We start from the raw sequence: 22,136 nt of genomic DNA, 5'->3' as shown, positions 1-22,136 counted from the left end.
CTCTCTAGAAACTGCTGGAGCTAAGTATTGGATAATGCTTAACATGTAGTTATCGAAATCCTGTCCCAAATTTGTATGTGTGTGCATGTGTGTGTGTGAGAGAGATTCATCACGTACTAATCGATTAGCTGTAGTAATTCTTTTCTAATCATTTCATTTATTTAATGAATGGATCTTGCAGTTGCAGTCTTATGGGAACTCTATTTTCTCTTTGCTTTTCTTTTCCCTTTTTTATCAAGTGCATAGGAACATACTTTTGTAATGTGTTATGCACTATTCAAGAATGGTTTATTGTTATTGTTATTGTTATTGTTATAATGTATTCAGAATCACTTTAAAAAGTTTATTTCCATCACAGTATGACATTTAACACTAGATCTCATATTTTAGCTCATTTGACCATGAATTTTCCTTTTATTATAATGTGACAAGTAACAAATCCTTCCCGGCCCATCACACTGAAATACCTCGCAACTTTTTAGACAAGACTTCCTTGATGCTATACCAAAGTTTGGGGTAATGGAGACAAAAATATGTTGGTTGAATTCTCTAGAACAAAGGTTGTCAATACATACTTTCAGCCTGAAATTTTTCATTGGTTCTCTGAAACCAACCCTGGGGTGTCCATGTCATATGGCTGTATTTCTTTCAACTTGGACCAAAGGTCAACAAATTTCTGGTGAGAAGCCTGCTATTTTATTCAAATGTATTAAAATATACCTTTGTCTGTTGCAAAGTGTGGAATAAACCAATGTTCTATTTTCTTCATTCTTATCCTGCATTGAAAATTATTTTTTGTTTTGAAAAAAAATAATATGGAAAAGGTTCTAGAAAGTGGCCAGGTGCGTTTGTAACTTTTTCTTACAAAGTGTTTTGTATATATATTTAGCACTCAGGATCGATTGTATTTGTGCTCTGCTTGGTCTCATTTGTCTCCTATTGCATGAACTATGTTATAATAATTTTGCATTACATGTATCTTTGTCATAGACTTGGACTTGCTGTGAAGTAGTGCATGAAAATACCCTTTTCACACAACTCTTGCGGAGAATGTTTTTTAACATTTGCACGATTGCAGAACTAACCAACATTTTTTTACAATTTTTTTTACTAACAACCTATCAATAGCTGCACTCTGATTCTGTTATTCAGATACTGACTGCTTTGAGCAGCACGATAACAATATTAACTTCATGTTTTCGAGAGTGCATAATGCAGTCTTGAGATCACAGAGGAGCTATAGTTTTAACAATAACCCCCAAAAATAAGGATTGAATAATTATCTTATATTCCGCATCCAGCATATTAATTCTCAAAAAAAATGAAAAGGATATTTTGATGAAGTATGCCTGTAAAAGTGGGTTCATTTGTAGGGAAATTTACCAATTGCACGCATCTCATTTGCACATTTTTGCTTTGTATCTTCATGTGTATCTATTGCATCCTTGCTTTGTACGTGCAATTAGAGTAATGCCCAGTCAATATCTATCGCAATACTGCCTAACAGACAGTAGTGTATTTCATGCATGTAGTTTTTACCAATCAGATGCTTAAAATCTTGATACATGTATGTGTTATATATTATCCAATATTACGTTCCTGTGTTTACTATTAGGAAATTGTTATTCTAGTATAAATTAGGTAGAATATATGGTAATCACATTAAGTTTTCCTCCTATGTTTAAGTACTTTGACTTCTTTGTGTTAATGTATGTAGGTATGGGGTAATCTCCTTTCATGAGAGCATGATTATTTTTATACATGTTTTGTTTGATCTATTTTTATGATTCATGGGCAGTGGGGTGACATTTGTCATTTGAATGCTTTTAGTTTGTCTTCTATTCGAATTTTGACCTTTTGAATTATGATTATCATCATTGCTTTAAATTTGTTACCTGTCTGATGGTTAATGGTGCTATCTTTTTTCCAGTAACTGCAGTTTAAACATGTAGATAATAACGTATGATATTATATCATTTCAGATCGATGATATTATGAGTTGTACACATAATTTCAGTAATTTTGTAGTCAGTTTGAAACATTGCATGTCTGATACCGAGTTGTAGACAAATTCATTGACTAATAGGAAAGGCTGGTTTCATTTGTTTTTCTTAGAGTCGGATTGAAATACAATGCATGAATGTATGATGAGTATATTTTTGTTTGAAGAATGGCATACAAAGCTTGTTGTGAAAATATAGTGGATATTTCTACAATATATTTTTAAAGATAAAAACAAAATACATATTCACATGGAAATGTTCAGAAATATGAACAAGACTTCTCTTTTTGAATATGAGATAATAATAATAATAATAGATCACATTTACACTGCTCCTAATACATTGTTTCTAAGCGCTGTGGTGCTGTTGTCATGTCCTTTATACACAAAATAAGCAATTGTTTCTTTTATTGTACAGATTCGAAAGGAGAACCATCCCTTTTGCTGATTTTGAAATGGGGTGGAGAGCTAACACCAGCTGGTCGTGTTCAGGCGGAGGAGTTAGGCCGTGCGTTCAGATGCATCTATCCTGGAGGGCAAGGTGAGCTAGCTTTCAAAATAAAAAATATCTACTTTCAGATTACTTTAAAGCAATCAGTTTCAGTAATATTGTCATATCGAGGTTACTACTGTAAATTATTTGATATGATTCTTATTGAGGATTATATACATGTACACATGCATTCATGTTATACTTCTAAAATAGAGAATAAAATTAAGATTTGAAGAAGAATTTTTTTTATTAAATCCATATTTGTTTTCACATATTTAAAGTTTGACAAGCCCTGCACTCTATCATATCTTTCATTTCACTTGAGGCTGGCACATTTCTGTTTTAATTGTTTTTATATTCAAATCAGGGCAGTATCAAGTATTAAAGGTACTATGTCCCATTTGCAGGCCAAAAAAAATGAAAAAGTTAAATTCCAACTGCATTTGAAAGATAATACTAATTTAGAACTTCCCTAAAAAAGTTGGGACTTGAAAATGTCTTCAAGTGGGAAAATAACGACTATTAGTTGTCAAATCGACTTTAGGGCTATAGAGCCCAAAAGTAATAGTCTTGATTTTCAGACAATTGTACCGAATGGTCATATGTTTTATGCTGCGCAAAGATTCAATCAGTTTAATCTTGGCCATCACAAGAAGTGGGTTATTGATGTAGACAAATGCTCATGTACCCTTTAAAACTCTTTTCATGTATGTTATTACCAAAGAAGAAAAAAAAGCCAGTCAGTCACTCAATAGTGTCTGACAGTTAAGTCTAGCAAGTAAACAGGTTTCCTTGCATAATTTGAATATGAGGACACTGCTAACGTTTAAATTTCACAGATAGGACATACATGACATATTCATAATTCCTGCAAAGTTCTACAGCATTTGAGGTTGGCTGCAAAAGGGACATAGTACCTTTAAAGAATAATACATGTACATGTACATGCTGAATGTTTTGAATACAGATGTCATGTGGAATGTTTGCATTGTGACTTTTGCTGGGTCAAAATGATTATTCTGTCCAGTGTGTGTAAGCTCCATAGTGTATTTAATTTATGTGATCATGATATATCGGATCATCATTCAAATTATATGTAGTGTATTCATTCATAAAGTATATATTTTTAAAGATAAGCTTGAGTTCTGGTAATGATAGAAATAAATTCTCACCGAATCATAACAAACTATGTACAAATGACAGTTGTGGTTTTTGTTGAAGATGATTTCCAGCAAGTTTTTGCCAGGTTGTTTTTATTTTACTGGTTCAAAACAATCAATCTGATGTAAGATAAACAATCCAGAATGAATTATAGCCATGTTCTCTCGACATACGATGCCCATACCAGAGCTCAAGATTAGCTTTAAGCCCACGTGATTGAAACAGTTTCCAGTGGCATGCAAGTCCAGTATTTCCTCACACGTGCACCTTTATGATTATGGATGGAAAGTTTTCTTCTTGGCCAGGTTTTGGATAAAGATAATAGTTTTCTTAAATGAGAAAATGGGGCAAAATGTTCATATATATTTAAAGTAAATTCACCATTCTGTGCCCTGAATACTAAGAGTTAATGTGAGAAAATGAAATTCTAAGACCCTCCAAGGAAGATACTGGGTACTTCACTACTGTGGCGGGGCCCGAAGATGTGACTGTAAAATTCATCTTTGGAATGGGGAGCTTCGTAATTTACCAAATTTGGTTCATAAATCCAAATTGGGAATAGTCCTGTATATAACCAGCTTTATTCACTGTAAAATTCAGGAAAAAAAAATCATGGAATAACACTTTTGGTGAATTGCTCAAAATGGCTGTATTTCCAGCAAAAAAATTGTGCAGACTGCAAATCACCTGTGTTGTGCATCAATTGTTTTGCAGAGTGAAAGTTTCGCAAACCTGAACCATACATGTATGTGAAGTTTGCGAAAGTTTCATTGAATCAAAAGGTTCTGGTCTTACAGTATTTGAAAATTAATATGGAAATGATAATAAGTTTCACACATAATTCTTTTGGTTGCGCTTCATGGAAAATGCTAAAAGTGCCTCTACTCTCATTTACCCTTTTATTTTCATTAAGGATTGCTATGTATGCATTTGTAGGTTATAATGAAAAGTGGAACTGTGTAGTTATGATTTGCACTCTAAACCAGGGACCCGTTTCATAAAACCTATAAATGGCAAGCTACAAAATTTGTTTGATATAAGCTACCGAAATCACTGCATTTGATTGGCTGACTGCAGATTTTTGTTATAAGTTGTTACTGGGCACTGTTGCACAAAACTTATCATTGATGGTAACTTTGCCATCAATGGTAACTGCCATAGAAATTGATTTTGATTAGCTGTTGAGCCCTGTTACCATCATGATGGTAGTTGCCATTGATGGCAAAGTTACCATCAATGGTAAGTTTTATGCAACGGGCCCAGTATAGCATTTCTATGAAACGGCCCAAAACTGTTTTGACCTAGCAGCCATATCTATGTCATTAACACTAAATAACTGTCATCCATGATTAACTGCATGATGTACGGCAGAGAATGACAACATGTTCATGTTGTAAGCAGTACGTTTAAAAAACAGACATAACTACAGTCAAACCTGTCAATAAACCAAACGTTACTCAAGGGAAACAGAAAAAGTAGCCACTGTAGACAGATGACCTTTTTAGACAGGGTCTACATCACACATGTATTTTTCAAGGGTGACAGATGCATGGCCACTATTGACAGGTGGCTATTATAGACAGATTCTACAACACACATTTCTAGCTCGAGGGAGATAAAATGCATAGCCACTATAGAGTACCGAAGCTGTGACATCATACAAATCCATTTTGGGAATTTCTCAATTTTTTCTTCATTTTTCGAAAGAGCATTAAAAATGATGTCAAATGTCGAAAATCAATTGAATATGTTAAGTATTGGCTGAGATATAACCATCTGAATAAATAGATTTCCTATAGGAACTCAGTGTTATATTGCTCTGGCTCATAATGAATCAGAGCAATATAACACTGAGTTCCCATAGGAAATCTATTTATACAAATGGTCATATCTCAGCCAATACTTAACCTATTCAGTTGGTTTTCAACATTTGGACATTATTTTTTATGCTCTTTCGGAAAATGAAGAAAAATTGAGAAATTCTAAAAATATATTTTTGATGACGTCACACTTCACCACTCTATTGGTTGGTGACCTTTGTAGAAAGGTGGCCACTCAGACAGGTTTGACTGTATTTCATATGTCCCTTTTATTAGCTTGGATGATATAATGACACATGAAGCCCAGGAAGTTAATTACTTTTTTTTAAGTTCTGGAATCAAGTTCTTGAATATCAATCAACACATTTCATATAAGAAATAGCGTATAATTTGATGAAAACGTTTATGATTTTACTTTAATTAAGATTTCTGCAATCAGAGATTTTCAAGCGATAGTACACCTCCTGATCTAGATAACCACGGACTTGGTGAATTCGTTTGCCACGATAATACACCTTGTGATCTAGATAACTGCAGCGTTGGTGAGTTAGTTTGCCACCCATTTTCATCGTTGATGTTCATGCGTGCTAGACTTAAAAATTGTTTAATCAGGCTAATACATGTTCCTGTGCAGTCAAGGGTTAGCAAGATTTGGAGTGGCGTTTTGACATTCCTTCTTTATAATATCTGGGGAGTGTTTCACATAGACTAAGATCAGCTTTAAGTTGGACTTAACTATGGCAGGTCGTTCATGCCACTGTCTGCTCTCACCATTGGTCTCTCTATTATGATCGTTAGATAATATTTTGTCCTTCAATAATTAATTATCCAAAACAGTAAATTCTGTACGTTTTACGTCCCTTGAGAGACCGACACCAGTAAATGGTGAGAGCAAACAGCGCCATAGGTACATGTAAGTCCAACTTAAAGTTGATCTTAGTCTTTGTGAAACACTCTCCAGTGTATTTAATTGCAAGCAGTTGCGGTGTAATCAAGTATGATTTATCACTGAAACATACAGTTTCTCGGCCTAGATTTTCAGCTTAGTGAGTTCCCCCTCCCCCCTCCTCCCCCACCCCCCACCCCACCCCACCCCACCCCACCCTCAATATAGATATATTTACTCGATCATGTGGACCGATTCCTATTGAGAGGGAGAACTCAATTAGCCTAGAATCTAGGTTACCAGTTTATTTGATTTCAAATCAATAAGAAAGCTGTCCATTTGGGATGATAATTGAAAAATTCTCCAGCAGCTGCTTAAAGTTGATCAATTCTTCGTATTATGTTAACTTCATGACGTATCCAGTATCTTTAGTACATGGTTGATTGAAAGTGATTCATGTTTGAAATCATTTAAAGTTGTAGATTTTCCCCCAAAATTGAGAAATGGGAAAGAATTGAAAAACAAACAAACACTGATATGAAGTTTTCATTCAGATTGATGCTAACGTGTTGTCATATTAGTACATACTTCGCAATTCATAATAAAACATCCTCATTCAATATTTCAATTTTATGTGTTCATAATTTACAAATATTGTTAAGAATTTTCAAGTATGTTCCACTTAATATCTGAGAAAATTTGTCTGGTTTAAAAAATAAATGTGTCTGTATTGTTTTGAATGAATTCTTAGAAAAGACTTAAAGTATCCTGCTCTGTACTTGATGGGAGGAGTACATGTACATGTCTATTAAGGCAATGGTAAAAGGAACCAATAAAAAGTGACCAAATTATTTGATTCTAAGTAAAAGGTTAATCTTGGTCTCAGATTGACTTAAAATCAAATGCCAGAGCATTATTACAGGTGATTCAGTTAACTCAAAGTTTGGATGCTTGTTGTAATGGCATGTGTCCTGCAATGAATTGCTTCTTTTATATTGAGATTTTCATCATACATGTGGGAGGTGTAGTTGATTTTCATTGCAGTTTACCATTCCCTAAAGCTTTCTAATTGAATCCTAACACTTAATACCCCCTTAGCCCCATGCTTCTGTTTTACCACTGTCTACCGGTACACTGTTTTGGGCAAGTTCAAGGTCATTTGATGTGCCATACATGTACATTACCAGGAATTGTGGAATTCTCAAATAACATTACCGGTACATTAAAAATAAAATTACACTAGTTCTGTAATTTCATATACATGTATGGTCCGATCCATGCTATATATTAAAGACATTAGCTTGATATAATGATGAGATATAGTAAAGGGCAGGTCCAAGCTATTTGGATTGTGACGTATGGGACATTTAGAGACTTTAAACAAGAAATAACAACAGATGAAATTATTTATATGGCTATCTTTTGGTATGAGTCTGTGGCTATTATGGGCTAGTTCATTTGTGGAAAGTTTTAGTTCTGACCAATTTTTTAATAAATTTTAAATGTAATTAATGTGCTGCGTGACGTACGGGACGAACTAGCCCATAATAGCCACAGACTCATACCAAAAGATAGCCATATAAATAATTTCATCTGTTGTTATTTCTTGTTTAAAGTCTCTAAATGTCCCGTACGTCACAATCCAAATAGCTTGGACCTGCCCTAAAATGCTTTCTTTATTCAGTAACATTAGCTTGGATTTGTTCCATTCTGTTTTGTATCGTATTCCATTTCAAAATGCATCATTGATTATGAAGCTTAAAGCAGGGCCCTACGCTATCCTTTTCATAGGGGGTCTGTTGTGGCTTTTTTATGGTCTGTTTATGAATGGGTCCCCCTCCCTGTGTTTGGGGCGATGTTCTCTGGGTATCTTTTAGTATCAAGCCCTGCTTCAAAGAATGATTTCACGATTGAGGGTTTAAACGTTTGAGTAAAGAGTGCCTAACAAGTGGTTATTCAACTGATTTATGCATGTTGCACGAATGAGTGATTAATTAAGTGGTGTCACAGGTACTCAAATTTTCCATTCTGCTCATATTGTGTGCCTTTCGGAAAGCTGCTAAGGGATGCACAAACAAAATGACACATCATTTCAAGAAAAACGCATCCCTCAGTTTTGACCGCTCTTTGGCTACATCTTCGCATCACATTTCAGTTCGTACATCATCCAACTTGTTGACATTGATATGTTTCTGCACTTCAACTATCAAAATGAAAGTTCGGAAGTTTGACAAAAATTGTGCCGCACTCTACTGCCAGCTCATGACTAAAGATATGTCAGAGTTTAAGAAAGAAGTCAGATATTTCATATCCAATGCTCACAAACTAACTAGAGAATTTCAAAAAAATGAATAGGCGATATTTGAGTCTGTTCTCTTATTGCCTTCATTCATGGTCCTATTCGTACCTTTAATAAAAAAAGTGTTTCCTATTATACCTTCACATAATCAGGTTAAGATATGATTGAATATATTGTTTGTCCCATGTGCCAAACTGATTGTTTGAAGAAGCAGATGGCAAAGAAATATCCATATGCAATTGAATGAAACTAGGATGATGTGTTTCTAGATTCTACACTGATAAAACTATCTTTGCATCTCTTTGATAAAAGTTCTAATATTTATTAAAGACTTTTTTACATTTTCATTCAATAGACCAGTTTATTAACATATTCAAATTGTATGCATACTGTTTAAAGAAATGTTGTTCTTGACATCCTGAAAGCTTGTCTGAGGCTTGTCCACCATAGCAACAAGTAACGTATGTAGACTGGAATCCAGGTTTTGTAGTTCATTAAAAGAATAATGAAATACCTCGTCACTAGGTCCTTAGGAAAGAAACATCCATACATTTGAATATGGTAGTAAACATTTTACAACATCTTCTATCTCTAATTCTGTATCCCTAACTTCTCTGAAGTCTAAATTTCTTTTATCATCTCCCAAGACTTTGCTTCTCTTGGCTATACGCTCTTTCTCAGACTATCATACAGGTAACGTGGCAACATGTTTTTGTTTTATTTATCAGGTGACTATGCTGGTTTCCCTGGGTGTGGTCTACTTCGTCTCCACAGCACCTATCGTCATGACCTCAAGATTTATGCTTCAGATGAGGGGCGTGTCCAGATGACAGCTGCTGCTTTCACAAAGGTGAGGACTATCACCAAACTATATTAGAACTTAATATTAAAAGTGAATTAAATGGATTTACAAAGTAGAGATGTATATTTTGAGAAAACCTCTTTCTCAACTAATGACCATTTTGTGAGTAGGCCTACTCAGCAAATGTCCATTCAGAGTGATATTATTATTATCAATTCAATAATCAAAATTAAATAACTTGGAAACTTGATGTAAAATTTGTTTTGTGCCCATTTGTTTGGTACATATTGATACACAGTGTATGCATTAAAAACAAATTGTTTGAGTTGCATTTATTGCCTTGACGAAAGGAATTTAATTCTCCCCTTTATTTTGATGGTAGCTTCATTGGGCTATATAAACAAAATTAAACAATTTCCGAAAAATAACTATTAATTCATGACCAATGTTGTTAAAGCAATATAATACAGTCGGTAGAATCATATCATGTACTTGTCATGCAACTTGCCTGTAGCTTTGAAATGTTACTTGAATTTGACCTGGATTGGTTACAATGGTAGAATATTGTTTGTTTATTTTGTGTGCGTGTTCTTTGATACAGGGCATGCTAGCTCTGGAGGGAGAGCTGACTCCTATCCTTGTGCAGATGGTCAAGAGTGCTAATACATCGGGTCTGCTTGACCATGAGAAAGAATCAGTGACCATCCAAGGAAGGTGAGCTCACCCGGCCAAGGAAAGACTTCTGAGGTTTGGGATCTGTCTTATAATAGAGAGATGCAACTGGTCCAAATTGACTGCATGTACCTCACTGTTGATATTCATAAATTGTACCTATGTTCATGAGAGATAGTTGATTGAATTTTGCGATTGATAGTAAGGATCGCAGTTAGTTTTGATCAATTGCAAGTTGTTATTAGTTGGGGCCATGGTGTGTGTTTCACATGCTACCTAAAGAGAGTCTAGTAAATCTTTCTATTCAGGAAGCATTGTATATATACAGAGAAGTAATTAGAATTTGCTTTATTTATATGCATACTATTTGAATTTGTGCATACCCATGATTTTCATGTTAGCTTGATGTTTCTGGAGTTTTATGCAAAAATGTATAATGATTATGCCTTCTGTGTATCTTTTACTATTACTTATGAAATTCTATAATGAATTGAGCTTGTGAATTCTGAGGCTGGAAAATGGTACATAAGCAGTGTCGCATGTGGTAGAAAATATACCCCCCCCCCTCTCGTAGAATAACAGTACATATACTTCTATATTAAAGACCTTATCCGATGAAAATACAACTTGAAAACTGAATGAATGTAGAATACAAATATAAAGGAATAAAAAGTATTTACCCTTTCATTATTGTACAAAAGCAAATTAAAACCTCATTTTTTGGCACTCCTCCAAATTTCAACAGGGGTCAAATTTCCTGAAGTTACAGTGACAACATATTATGTGGTCAAATTGGTACACCTATATAGCTGAGGCGATGAGCCGTGCTTAAATAATGCAAAGTCATTGTGAATATGCATACTCGACATACGATGATGTCATCAAGTCGATAGCAAGTTTTTAGGTCTACAACTTCCGATTTTCAAAGCTTTAGATTTTGAGTTTTCAGATAGCTGATACTCCTTCTGATAGACACTAAAATGATATATAATTTATATTATTGTAATCTATGGCTTATAAGCTTCCTGTTGATATATAATTCATCCATTTCATTCTTCAGTTCGGATATGGTCTTTAAGTACCTTTCATAGGGCAATAGTATACCTCAATATCTTGTTTATTGACTTTGTACACAGACTAGATCAGTGTGCAAGTCCAAGAATGAGCAGGATGGAAACTGCAACACAGCATGCAAAGAATTTAACTTCATTGTGGAGGACCACAATTGAGATGTAAATTGCACTTGCAGTGTGTGTTGATGTTTTCATCACGTTCAGAGTGAATTGAATGAAACAAGTCCAGCAACTCAGATCATGGAAAAGATCTATTTGATGTTTGCATGTTTGTTGTTGCATAATGATGATGAAGGTTTCTCTAGGTTTAGGGCTGTACTGTGTTGTGTCCATTTTCAGATGTGCTATGGATCCATTTGTTAATGATGTGTGTACAGGTAGTTCCATATTTTACAGTTGTCGTATTTTGAATGTCTCTTTTAATAAGAAAAACTACTGTATTTGTTGAAAAATAAAAAATCTGAAGTCTCTATAAAATTGACTCTATCTTTGGAAGATAATGTTTTGGCTTCAAAGAATATTGTCTACAGATAAATGTGACCATGTCACTGGATAAGAAAAGATAGCTGAATCATTAATTTCAATACGCAATGGTCCTGCATGTGTACATGTATAACTAAACATCATCAGACACAAAAACAATTTTTGCAATTACCTTATAGTGCCGTGAAGTTCCAGCACACGTGTTTCAAGTCTGTTGGGATTGTGTTGACTTGAGACTGAAACTATCTAGACTAGCGAGGGTTTGTCTTGATGCTTTGAGTTTTTTTTTCGTGAAGAGTGCTCTTGTTGCGCACAAAAAACATGTCTCTAACATATTACTTGGTTTATAGCAACTTGGCATGGCATAACTAATTTTTAAGCCTCCGCAACGAAGTAGCCGGAGGCATTATGTTTTCGTGTTGTACGTCCCGTTTTCTCAAGAACCAATTGATGGATTCCCGCCAAACTTGCCTCATGAAAGTGTCTTGCAGAGCCAACGAACTGATTAGATTTTAGGGGTCACAAAATCAAAGGTCACAGGGCTCATTATGTATGCAAAAATAGCTTGTGATGGCATTATTATTAGAACTGATAGACAGATTACCATCAAACTTAAGACATGTATGTATCTTGCAGAGCCAATGAGCTGATTAGATTTTAGGGTCATGAGGTCAAAGATCAAAGGGTCGTACATGTATATGAACAAAAACTTGTAATCACAAAATTCTGAGAACCTGTTAATGGATCACAATCAAACTTAAAATTTAAAAATTGCTTCTGTTTTGGTTTGTAAAATCGCTCTATGGCGGAGGCATCATTTTTAACTGAGCACAGTCATAATCTATTTTTGTTTATGTTAGAATTTCAAGATTTGCTGTTTTCTTTTCTTTAATTAACTAATTAATGTTATTGGAAACATAAACTAAACAGAATGTGTTTCCTTGGTTTACAGGGTAAAAGAAAGACTGTGTCAATCCTTCAGTAGAGACAGAACATTTGGTCCAAGGGACTTTAATGAGGTGAGATCTATGTTCTCTTTTAATAATACTTATTACTTCATACCATGAACATTGCATTAGTTTGTGGACTTGTTAGCTCTTCTTCAAATATTTTTCTTTTGCAAAAGAGGGGTCACATGGTCTTTATTTGTTTGAGTTATACTATCATTTGATATAATGATCAGAATATCAATTTTAAGATTTTCATTTATATTGCGGAAATTTGACTCTCATATTATAAGAAATAAAAAAATACTCTTTCATTTTCCTCTTTTTTTTTTACTTTGAAATTGCAGTATCCATCACACAACAAAAGAAGAAGGATTTTATAGTGTATATTTTTCTCAACATTTTTATCTGTTTACCTTTAGGGTAGATAAAATAAAACCACCTGGAACAATGTTTCTCAGTGAAACTTTTATCAAACTAACATGCACTTGAATGGTCATGATGAAATGATTTTTCCATACTTTTATTTGCTAGCTGGCCCCCACTGGAAGTAAGTCTTTACAAGACTCCTTGACCTTCATTAAGAATCCTGTACGTATGTGTGAGAAGGTTCACCGAGTCATCAAGAACCACACTAAGATGATCAAAGACACCATGGAAAACCCAGAAAACAAAGGTATACCTCCTCTTGCAGTTTGATATCAACCAGTTAAAGAGTTGACCTGACATGTTTGCTCAGCCACATTGTGATATACGTTTTATTTCATCAAAGATACAGGGTTAGAGGTTGGGTTTGTAGGATAAGGTTTAGGGTAAATAATAGTGGTTGGTCCATGCTTGAAGTTGAATTTGTTCAGTTTAGGAAATTGACAGTTGAATACTGTGAATGGGGTATTAAAAATCTAATGCGTATCAACTATTAAATCCAAATTTCAGAGATAATGAAAAGTCAGGAAAGATTTAGGTACTTATGCATATGGGATGACTAGATACTAAGTGGAGCTCTTCAACAAGGCCTTTCACTTAAATTTCAAATATACATGTACTTAGATCATAATTATAATATTTATGTTAATGACATAATCTCAAATAAAACTCTGCAAATTAAGCATAGCATACTTTTCTATTTTCATACCCCTTTAAAGACACATATTGGCAGAAAACTTGGATTTTGGTTTATTTGGACAAATTCTATTTTGTGTGCCATTTCGTTTAGGATATTCTATTGAATTGTATTGTGGGTATTGGTACGATGCTTTACGAAACTAATAAGCATGTAGTTAATTTTGCTATTTATCATTGGAGAAGTATTAAATTCAAAATTACTCTTCTTTTAGAGTAGATAAAATTATAATCCCCCCAACATGATAATTATATCTGTCAATCTGGCAGATTTTGGCTTGTATCATCATGAGACATTGGAGCTGATGCTGAGAAGATGGGTGAAGCTTGAGAAGGACTTCAAGCTCAAGTCTGGCCGTTTTGATATCACCAAGGTGCCTGACATCTATGACTGCATCAAGTACGACATGCAGCACAACTTCATCCTCAAAACACTGGGATTCTCACACATGGATGAGCTCTACAACTCTGCAGAGATGCTTGCTGATTTTGTGATTCCACAGGTATTACATTCACTCATATTTCCCGTAAATAATAGATGTATTAAAAATGATATCTTGAAGAAAAAAATGGAAGAGAATATGGTGCCATTAAAATGCTCGGAAGCATCAACAATACATTTTCTCTATACAAAGAGGGGATGGGGATGAATAAGAAATATTTTGTACACAACACCCTCTGGAATATACCATTGTCTGGGGGGAGGGGGGGGGGGCGGTTAGATCTTTTGCTAGAAAATAAAGTATGCATACATAATAACTGCATCTGATGCATATTTGATATTTGTGACCTTCAAAAAGATCTATTTCTATCCTTTTGTCATTTGGGTGTATCCATTCTGAAAATAAATGCCCTAATATTCCCCTCCTTGTTTCTCCTTACAGGAGTATGGCATAACAACCAGTGAGAAGCTTGAGATTGGAAAAGGCATCTGCACCCCCCTCCTGAAGAAGATCCGCTCTGACCTTCACCGCATCAACAGCAATGATGAGACCACCTACCGCCTTAATCCCCTCTACTCCAAGGGTGTCATGTCACCGGACAGACAGGTCCGAACAAGACTCTACTTCACCAGTGAGAGCCATATACACACCCTTCTGTCATGCCTGCGCTATGGGGGGCTCTGTGATGTAAGTATTAGAGCTAGTCCGAGCTGCCCTGTTCGTTATCTTACTGACCATACCTAAGATTCTAGCCTATCTGATTGTAGTAGTTAGTAGCCCTGCTAGAGATTGGATCAGACCAAATTTGAAATACTCTGTTATGTTGGTAACTCCATTATACCTTGTAACATACGGGGACACCAAATGACAGAATACCTTGGACTTTCTCATTTGCTTTTAGGAAATTTATACAGGTTTAAGGCTTTTTCAGATTTGACACAGAGAAACTGCAGCGGTTTTTTGTATGATGTGTAAAGTCTGATACCCGTCACATTTCGACACCTGATAATATAGAGCTCAGTGAATAAGTGCAAGTCATTTTTTGGGTGCAGTTGCCGTTCACTTACACATGAAATAAACCACATTGGTATCTGAACAAGTCTGTACACATGTTTTGGTGACTACAGAAATATAGATTCCCACAGAATAAAACTTTAACTTGTTATACAAAATGTTCAAAACAATGCGTATGCTAACTATTTTTATAGACAATGTAAAGAGCAAAGGAAGATGAAGAATGCTAGTTCATGAATTTCAGATTCTAGAAGATGAAGGAGAAAATATTTTTAAAAGGCATATACAGGTATGCTTCCTTCAGGACAGATGCTTCAGACATGTTTCTTACCCTACATAATTTTCCTCACTGTACAGGAGTCGGACCCTAACTGGCAGAACTCATGCGACTACCTGGGTGGGATCAGGGAGCTCAACTACATGACCCAGATAGTACTGATGCTGTACGAGGATCCCAGTAAGGATCCTATGTCTGATGATCGGTTCAGGGTGGAGCTTCACTTCAGTCCTGGAGCCAAGGACTGTGAGGATGATGAGAACCATCCCGGATGCTGCCCGTTCAGATCCGTCCATAACTCGGTAAGTGGAGAATTTTGTTGTTGTAGTATGAATACTTTGCTACTGGAAAGGAGTCGGGAAATTTAATACATATTGCAATCACTTCCGATACTGAAGTATGATTAGAGGTAGCCGAAGAATAGCTGTCTTAAATCAAGCAGACTTCGATCATCGTGAAACATCAGAACACATGGATTCTAGTGGTTATAGCTCTATCGTCATAGTATCGCAATGATGAATATATCCAATTGTACTACATGTATGAAGCAATTTTTTAGAAGGTTTTTTTTAGAATGAGGAAATCCTACATTAAAAGAAAAGTGATTAATCCAGGCACAAATACTGTGGGGTTTTGAATACATGAAATAACAATTCAAAATTCCCACAGATTGGGGTATTTGATACTAGCTTGAGACAGCAAATACATGTATTCTCTATCACAGTATTCAAGATAATATGAATGACATTTAACCTAACATCTTAAATTGGAGTCTTTTGCAGCATTTGATGATGAAGTGTCAGATTAACATTTTCCACATAGTGTGTACAAGATCAGATTTCCCAATGTAACCCACTTTCATACTTGTACTGGTAAACCCAATGACATCTTTTGATGGTTTGATTACCAGGGAAATGCATCGCCCTATGAGAACAATTCTGAAGAGGATGAACCATCTAGCTGCATCGACTCATCGGAAGATGATTGCTCCGATCACAAAGCCCAGAAAGGTGAAGAACAGGACAAGGTCACACCCCTTCTCAAGGTCGCAGCCAAGGATAAAAAGGTAGTTGATTGCATGGCTCTTCCACACTGTATAGTGACCATCCCCGACTTATTCTCTCTATGCATTGTAGTAGTGTCCTAGAAACCAGCAATTTCATTATGTTCTCATATTGTGCTGGTTATCCAATTGTACATTGTGCATGAGTTATTTTACCCTGCCCATCGTCTGTGATAAGGCGCTCAGGTCATTTTGTGTACAGGGTATCTAAATACCTCAACCAGGTCGAGTGTAGCCAATGATCACTTGCTAAAGGATGTTAGTGCCTTTGGTCAGGTTACTTGTACCTCCTGTTTACCAGGGGGTTATTCAGTTCTTTCTATTTTTGATTGCAGAAAATCCATCTTATATTGAAGTTATATGTAAATGTGCTGTAAACCACATGTTCAATATCAGTTTTACCAGTGTTGTAAACAATTTTTGGATAATGTCTTTAAAATTTCAAGTGGAAACTATGTTTGTACATTATCTGTTATTCATTCAAACAGAGTTACCTGAGAACTAGTGATCCTATCAAATGAGTTATACTCTCTCTTTAATAGCAATGTAACACTTTTGTCATTATCAACGATTATTATTATTCATACAGCTTGGTGGAGGGGCTACTGTAGCTCCAGGAGGGATCATAGGTGGCAAGCCATTCTTACGGATCCAGCCAATCAAGATCAATGAGCCCAGCAGAGCAGCTGGTCAGAGTGAGCCGGTTGGAACCCCACCCTCATCCCTACTCTCTGCCGGCCTAGATGACTTGATGGGAGGAGTTGCCATGAAGAGTAACACAGGTCAGTGAAGGTCGTTTCTATGTATCAAAGAACTTTCAGGAACATAAATTTCACTCTGAATACTAGTCAGCTCACAAATAATGTATTTTCTTACTATTGAATGAGTGTTGGGAACAGGAGACTTTATTCTACCAAAACATAGTGTGAACAAGATATTTTGTTTCGGACACTCATCGGTTAAAAATGAATTATACTGGATTTTTTTTGTTTTTTGGTGGAAATCTTTGTTCCTTGTCCTGTCAAGGAAGTCTCAAAGCTGTGGAATACAAAGAAAAAGGAATAACATGGCAAAGAAATGCATGTCATATTCATCAAAGCAATTATAATTAGAGGAACTGATGAAAGTGTGTTCAATGTTTCATCAATCACTTACAAATTAAATCCACTTCCCTGTCATTTTTGCATCACGATCTTATGTTATATGTTATTTTTGTTTTGTTATACCTGAGCTCCACACTAAACTCTTTCACATAAGGTCTGGCTTCTCATCTTTCGGGAATGAATGAATGAATGCCCCTGAATAAAGTTTCAAAATTTGGAGATCCAGAGTTAAATGTGGAAAACCATTGTTTGTGCGTTGGGCTCAGCATGATACCCAAGGATTTTGTATACAGGGCTCAACACTAACAAGTCTCCAGGACAAATGGGCGTCAAAAAGTCCAAACTCTGAAAATTTTACACATGGCTCATGCACACAGACTGTAAATAGTTCAGTGCAGTCCCCCTTCCAAGAAACTTAAGTGTGAGGTGTGAACCCCTGCCAGTTTACTTTTTATTCTATTTTTACCATCTACCCAAATTGTCTTGATGTTGTGTTCAGGTGACGATCATCTCAAGGTATATGTACCTACTCAACCTACCCTACCTGGTGTAAAGAGTGCCCCTGAGCTTCATGATCCTAACTGGTACTTCAATGATGATATCCTCATGAGAAGAGCTTCCACGTACTCTGCTGCACATCAAGGTATGTATGTCCATAGTCTGCAGCCACAGACTTGAATTTTACACTTTACCACCATTCCTGAAGCCTTGAGCAGAAGCCTAGCACTATCAGTCTCTGGCTGTGTTTTGAGCAGCTACAGTACTATGTAGTATGTTGTCAGCCTAGTCTCATAGTGCAGACACTGACAAGGGTTTGTGCCTGCAAAGTATTGTTTCCATCTGTTCTAATATGATAGGGTCAATTAGCATATACAGTCAAACCTGTGACCACCTGTCTACAAAGACCACCTGTCTACAAGGACCACTTTTTTGGTTCCCTTGAAACTGGTTTCTCATTGAAACATGCTCTACAGGAACCTGTCTATAAAGACCACCTGTCTACAAAGACCACTTTTTGTGTTTCCCTTGGGCTGTTGCTGTAGACAGGTTTGACTGTATTTTATTTTTTTTTAAATTAAGCTTGATATCTTTCACTCATGATGCAAAACAATGTTTTTATCCTGCATTTTATTTTGAAAAGAAATTATTTATTAAAGGACCAATTTTAAAACAATGGTGAGGCTAGTAAACACATTTGTGATATGGTATCATAACTCTGGTAATTTTGAAATAACTGATCCAAATTCATGCTAAATTATATATTGCTTGAGCTTTGATTGTGGGAAATATTAGCAATGTTTTCTGAATTTTGTAACAAAACCCACCTCATACATGTTGTGATGCCAATTCTATGTAACTGTCCATCATAGGAGACTGACATTTATTTTTGTTTTCAAACTGGAACTTTTACTTTGAGTATATATCGTTTCCCTATGATTGTTGCAGGCAGGGCAAATATTGTACCTCATATAATGGTAATCCAAGTCACTGTATCTCATTTAATCATGCTAACATGCTGATAATTAATAATGATTTATGTTCTGATGACTTTGCAGGTCTAGAGCATCACATACAAGTTACATCTATCAGACCCCTGGAAACTCTGCATAACTCATTGTCTCTCCGTCAAGTTGATGAATTCCTAGCACGAATCACCCGTGACGGTGCCGCCACTCCAGAATGCCAGACACCGCGCAGCAGCATGCATCTCAACACCTACACACCACAGCGTGTCAAACCCTCGTCTCTGAACACTCGTGAATCGGACGGCTCCTCCTACTACAGCCGCTCGGCCAGTAATCCTTCCTCCAACGTCTCCAGTGCGTTGCCCTCCCCAACGGAGAGTTCCGCAAAGAACTTTGACTTCTCGCTCTTCCTAGAGAGCATGAAATCACAGCGGGTGGGTCGTGAATCGGAATCGGGACAAGACGAGTCGGACAGGCCCGAGGACTACTTCGCCAGCGATGAAGCGCAACATGACGATGCCAAGGATGAAATCCACCTCATGTCGATGCCAAGCTTGGATGACGACCTTGTCATAGGCTCCGTCTCGTGCGGCTGTAAGTCACAAACATTCTCAAGCAGTGCGATGTCCTGCACAACTACTTGCACGACTACAGAGACGACCACAAAGTGGAAAGGTCCCGAGATACCGACCACTCTGGACTGTGGAGAGTCTGTTGACCCTCAGGAGGATACGTTATGCAGTGGTGGTGACGGGAACGGAGGAGAAGTCACGGAGGAAGAGGTATCAACACCTTGTGCTAGTACCTCTAGCAATGCTAGCCAACCTGGGGCAACAGCATTTGAGTTCCCTGCAGAGGACACTGTAGAAGACCTCAATAAGGAACAAGACTCTTAATGATATCTCTCAACTAACTTGTGTTTTGCTTTCATCATTATGATTTATAAATGGATATATTTTTTTTGTGGTATGATACAAGATGACATGCATGATTTTAAAGAAATGTTAAAGTTTGTGGAAGTGCAACAAATGCAAATTTATTTATTTGATACTACCCAATCCTGGTATTCATAGTATAAATATCCTCTACCTCCCACAGGTATCTGGTATTGTTTTGTGTTCCACATCACCTACTTGTGTCAATCACAAGCTTGAATATTTTATTTACCTTGAAATGTGAAGACCTAATTCAACAAGTGTAAAGTATTCAAAAGCATTGTACTATTAATTGTATTGTTGACTTATGTATAGTACAATTGTTACTTTCAATTTATGAATAGTACTTTTCACATCCCAGTATCACTTATTGAGTTCAGTATTTACATCCTGTGCCTGAAGCATCATGCTTTTGTGTTGTCTGTCAGTCTTTCGTTTCTATCTGTGATATTCATGAGTTTTTTTCTTCCAGTAAACAGGGGATATCTCATATAAAAGTTTATCTTACAGTGAGATTTTCTTAATTAAATTTTGATTTCATTTTGTCTATGGTTGGTCTTTTAAGTGGCTCAGGTTGCCACCTGTCCTGTAATACATGTTACCAAATTTTTGCCATTCAAGTATTAATTGATATATTCTGACAGAAATCAAATTTTGATTTGATTAGTATTCCATGATGGAAATTGAACCAAAATTACATGAAAATGTTATCATGATCTCATCTTCTGCATACTTTTTTTGTGATTTTTTATACGACACATATCATGATCTGGTATTAACTTTAAATCCATGTGAATGATTGCGAATCATATAATTTGGCTACCACAGAAGCCACTAACTATTTAGTAAGACATGGGCAAAGGCATTTGGCATACTCACATTTTCAAACGTATATTGGTAAGGGCATATTGGCGATGAATGTGTATTCATACTTTTTATGGGGGGGGGGAATAGGAGAAGAATATTTGTGTGATGTTCCTGCGGAGATGAACGCATGGGTTTTTACTTTTGTCATTAAATTTGAATGGTTTGATTTTTTATCAGTGCCTATTTGATACAGATTATTGGAGAGAAGATTTTATTTTATATGTGTTGATATCTGTCTAGGTAAATATTCAGGAGAATATTCATAAATATTCTAAAGTTCAACGATATTGTTTTATAGAAAAGTAGGGAATTGATCGGTATCAATATTTAGTTTGTTTCCATAATGTCTTTGTAATTTTGAAATCAGTATCATACACCATGCCAAATCATCTGCAGTTACTATATAATTAATGTGAAAACAGAAATACAATTACATCATACTTTTTATTTAGACCGAATGCCATTTTGTTGTTCTAGTGACACAAAACAATTGCATGAAATGAACTTCCTAAATAACAACACAATGGTTTTATTGTCACTGGTTTGAAGAAGCGGTTTAAACTTGTACTGTAATTCTAAATATTTCAGCAGATACCAAAAATCTAATTCAATTATATTATTCATTTCCTGTAGCTATATTTATTCATGGCATCTTCTAGTTGTTACCTTGTGGCCTAATACATAATTGATGTAGCAAACCTTTCAAAGAAATTGTTATAATGTGAATGAATAGATTTCCTACGAATGAAGGGTTTGTTGCATTACCAATGCAAGCTCTTTCATGTTTTTCTGTTATTGCCTTATTCATACATGCCAACTCTTCAGATTAAAGAGGAACATTCCTCTTTTTGGGAGAAGATAATTATCATTTTAATGCAGGTTTTCCTCTTCCTGTACAAATTTGTCTGTAGTATTGAATAGGAGAGTTAGGATTGTTCCTCTTTTTTTTTAAATAGCATAATTTGTACAGATTTCTGATTTTCAAATGTTGGCATGTATGCTTATTAAAGCAATAGGAGAGTAGGAACTATTGTCCCTGTGAATGGTTTACCCTCTCATTGTACATTGAATATGCTCTAAAACCATTATCGCTGTTCATCTGCAATAATGGTACATGGACTGTTGCAATTTCTAATGGTTTTGAAAAGTATTTTATAATAACCCATTGAGAATTAAAAATATCACCTACCTAATGTGAATCAACCACG

General features: G+C 35.7%; 1 protein-coding gene across 9 annotated transcripts in view; it reads left to right on the top strand.

Annotated features, from left to right (window-relative positions):
• Window positions 1-21,846, top strand: part of LOC574572 (inositol hexakisphosphate and diphosphoinositol-pentakisphosphate kinase 2) — a 40,784-nt gene extending 18,938 nt beyond the window's left edge. For 7 of the 9 annotated variants that reach the window (XM_031000327.1, XM_031000323.1, XM_031000324.1 and 4 more), the window contains 13 exons: window positions 825-842; window positions 2,421-2,543; window positions 9,390-9,511; window positions 10,065-10,177; window positions 12,644-12,710; window positions 13,173-13,314; window positions 14,031-14,263; window positions 14,645-14,890; window positions 15,575-15,796; window positions 16,405-16,560; window positions 17,147-17,339; window positions 18,160-18,303; window positions 19,217-21,846. In XM_031000327.1, coding sequence (XP_030856187.1) covers window positions 825-842; window positions 2,421-2,543; window positions 9,390-9,511; window positions 10,065-10,177; window positions 12,644-12,710; window positions 13,173-13,314; window positions 14,031-14,263; window positions 14,645-14,890; window positions 15,575-15,796; window positions 16,405-16,560; window positions 17,147-17,339; window positions 18,160-18,303; window positions 19,217-20,022 — 2,585 coding nt within the window. In that variant the 3' untranslated portion in view covers window positions 20,023-21,846. The remainder of the gene's footprint in view (window positions 1-824; window positions 843-2,420; window positions 2,544-9,389; window positions 9,512-10,064; window positions 10,178-12,643; window positions 12,711-13,172; window positions 13,315-14,030; window positions 14,264-14,644; window positions 14,891-15,574; window positions 15,797-16,404; window positions 16,561-17,146; window positions 17,340-18,159; window positions 18,304-19,216) is intronic. The other 2 variants (XM_031000326.1, XM_031000325.1) reach the window with 1 other exon arrangement.
• The last annotated feature ends 290 nt before the right edge of the window (window positions 21,847-22,136 follow it).

Source organism: Strongylocentrotus purpuratus, unplaced genomic scaffold (genome assembly GCF_000002235.5).
Source record: "Strongylocentrotus purpuratus isolate Spur 01 unplaced genomic scaffold, Spur_5.0 spur5_scaffold_6, whole genome shotgun sequence".
NCBI classification, from domain to species: domain Eukaryota; kingdom Metazoa; phylum Echinodermata; class Echinoidea; order Camarodonta; family Strongylocentrotidae; genus Strongylocentrotus; species Strongylocentrotus purpuratus.
This window is presented reverse-complemented; position numbering and strand designations above follow the sequence as displayed.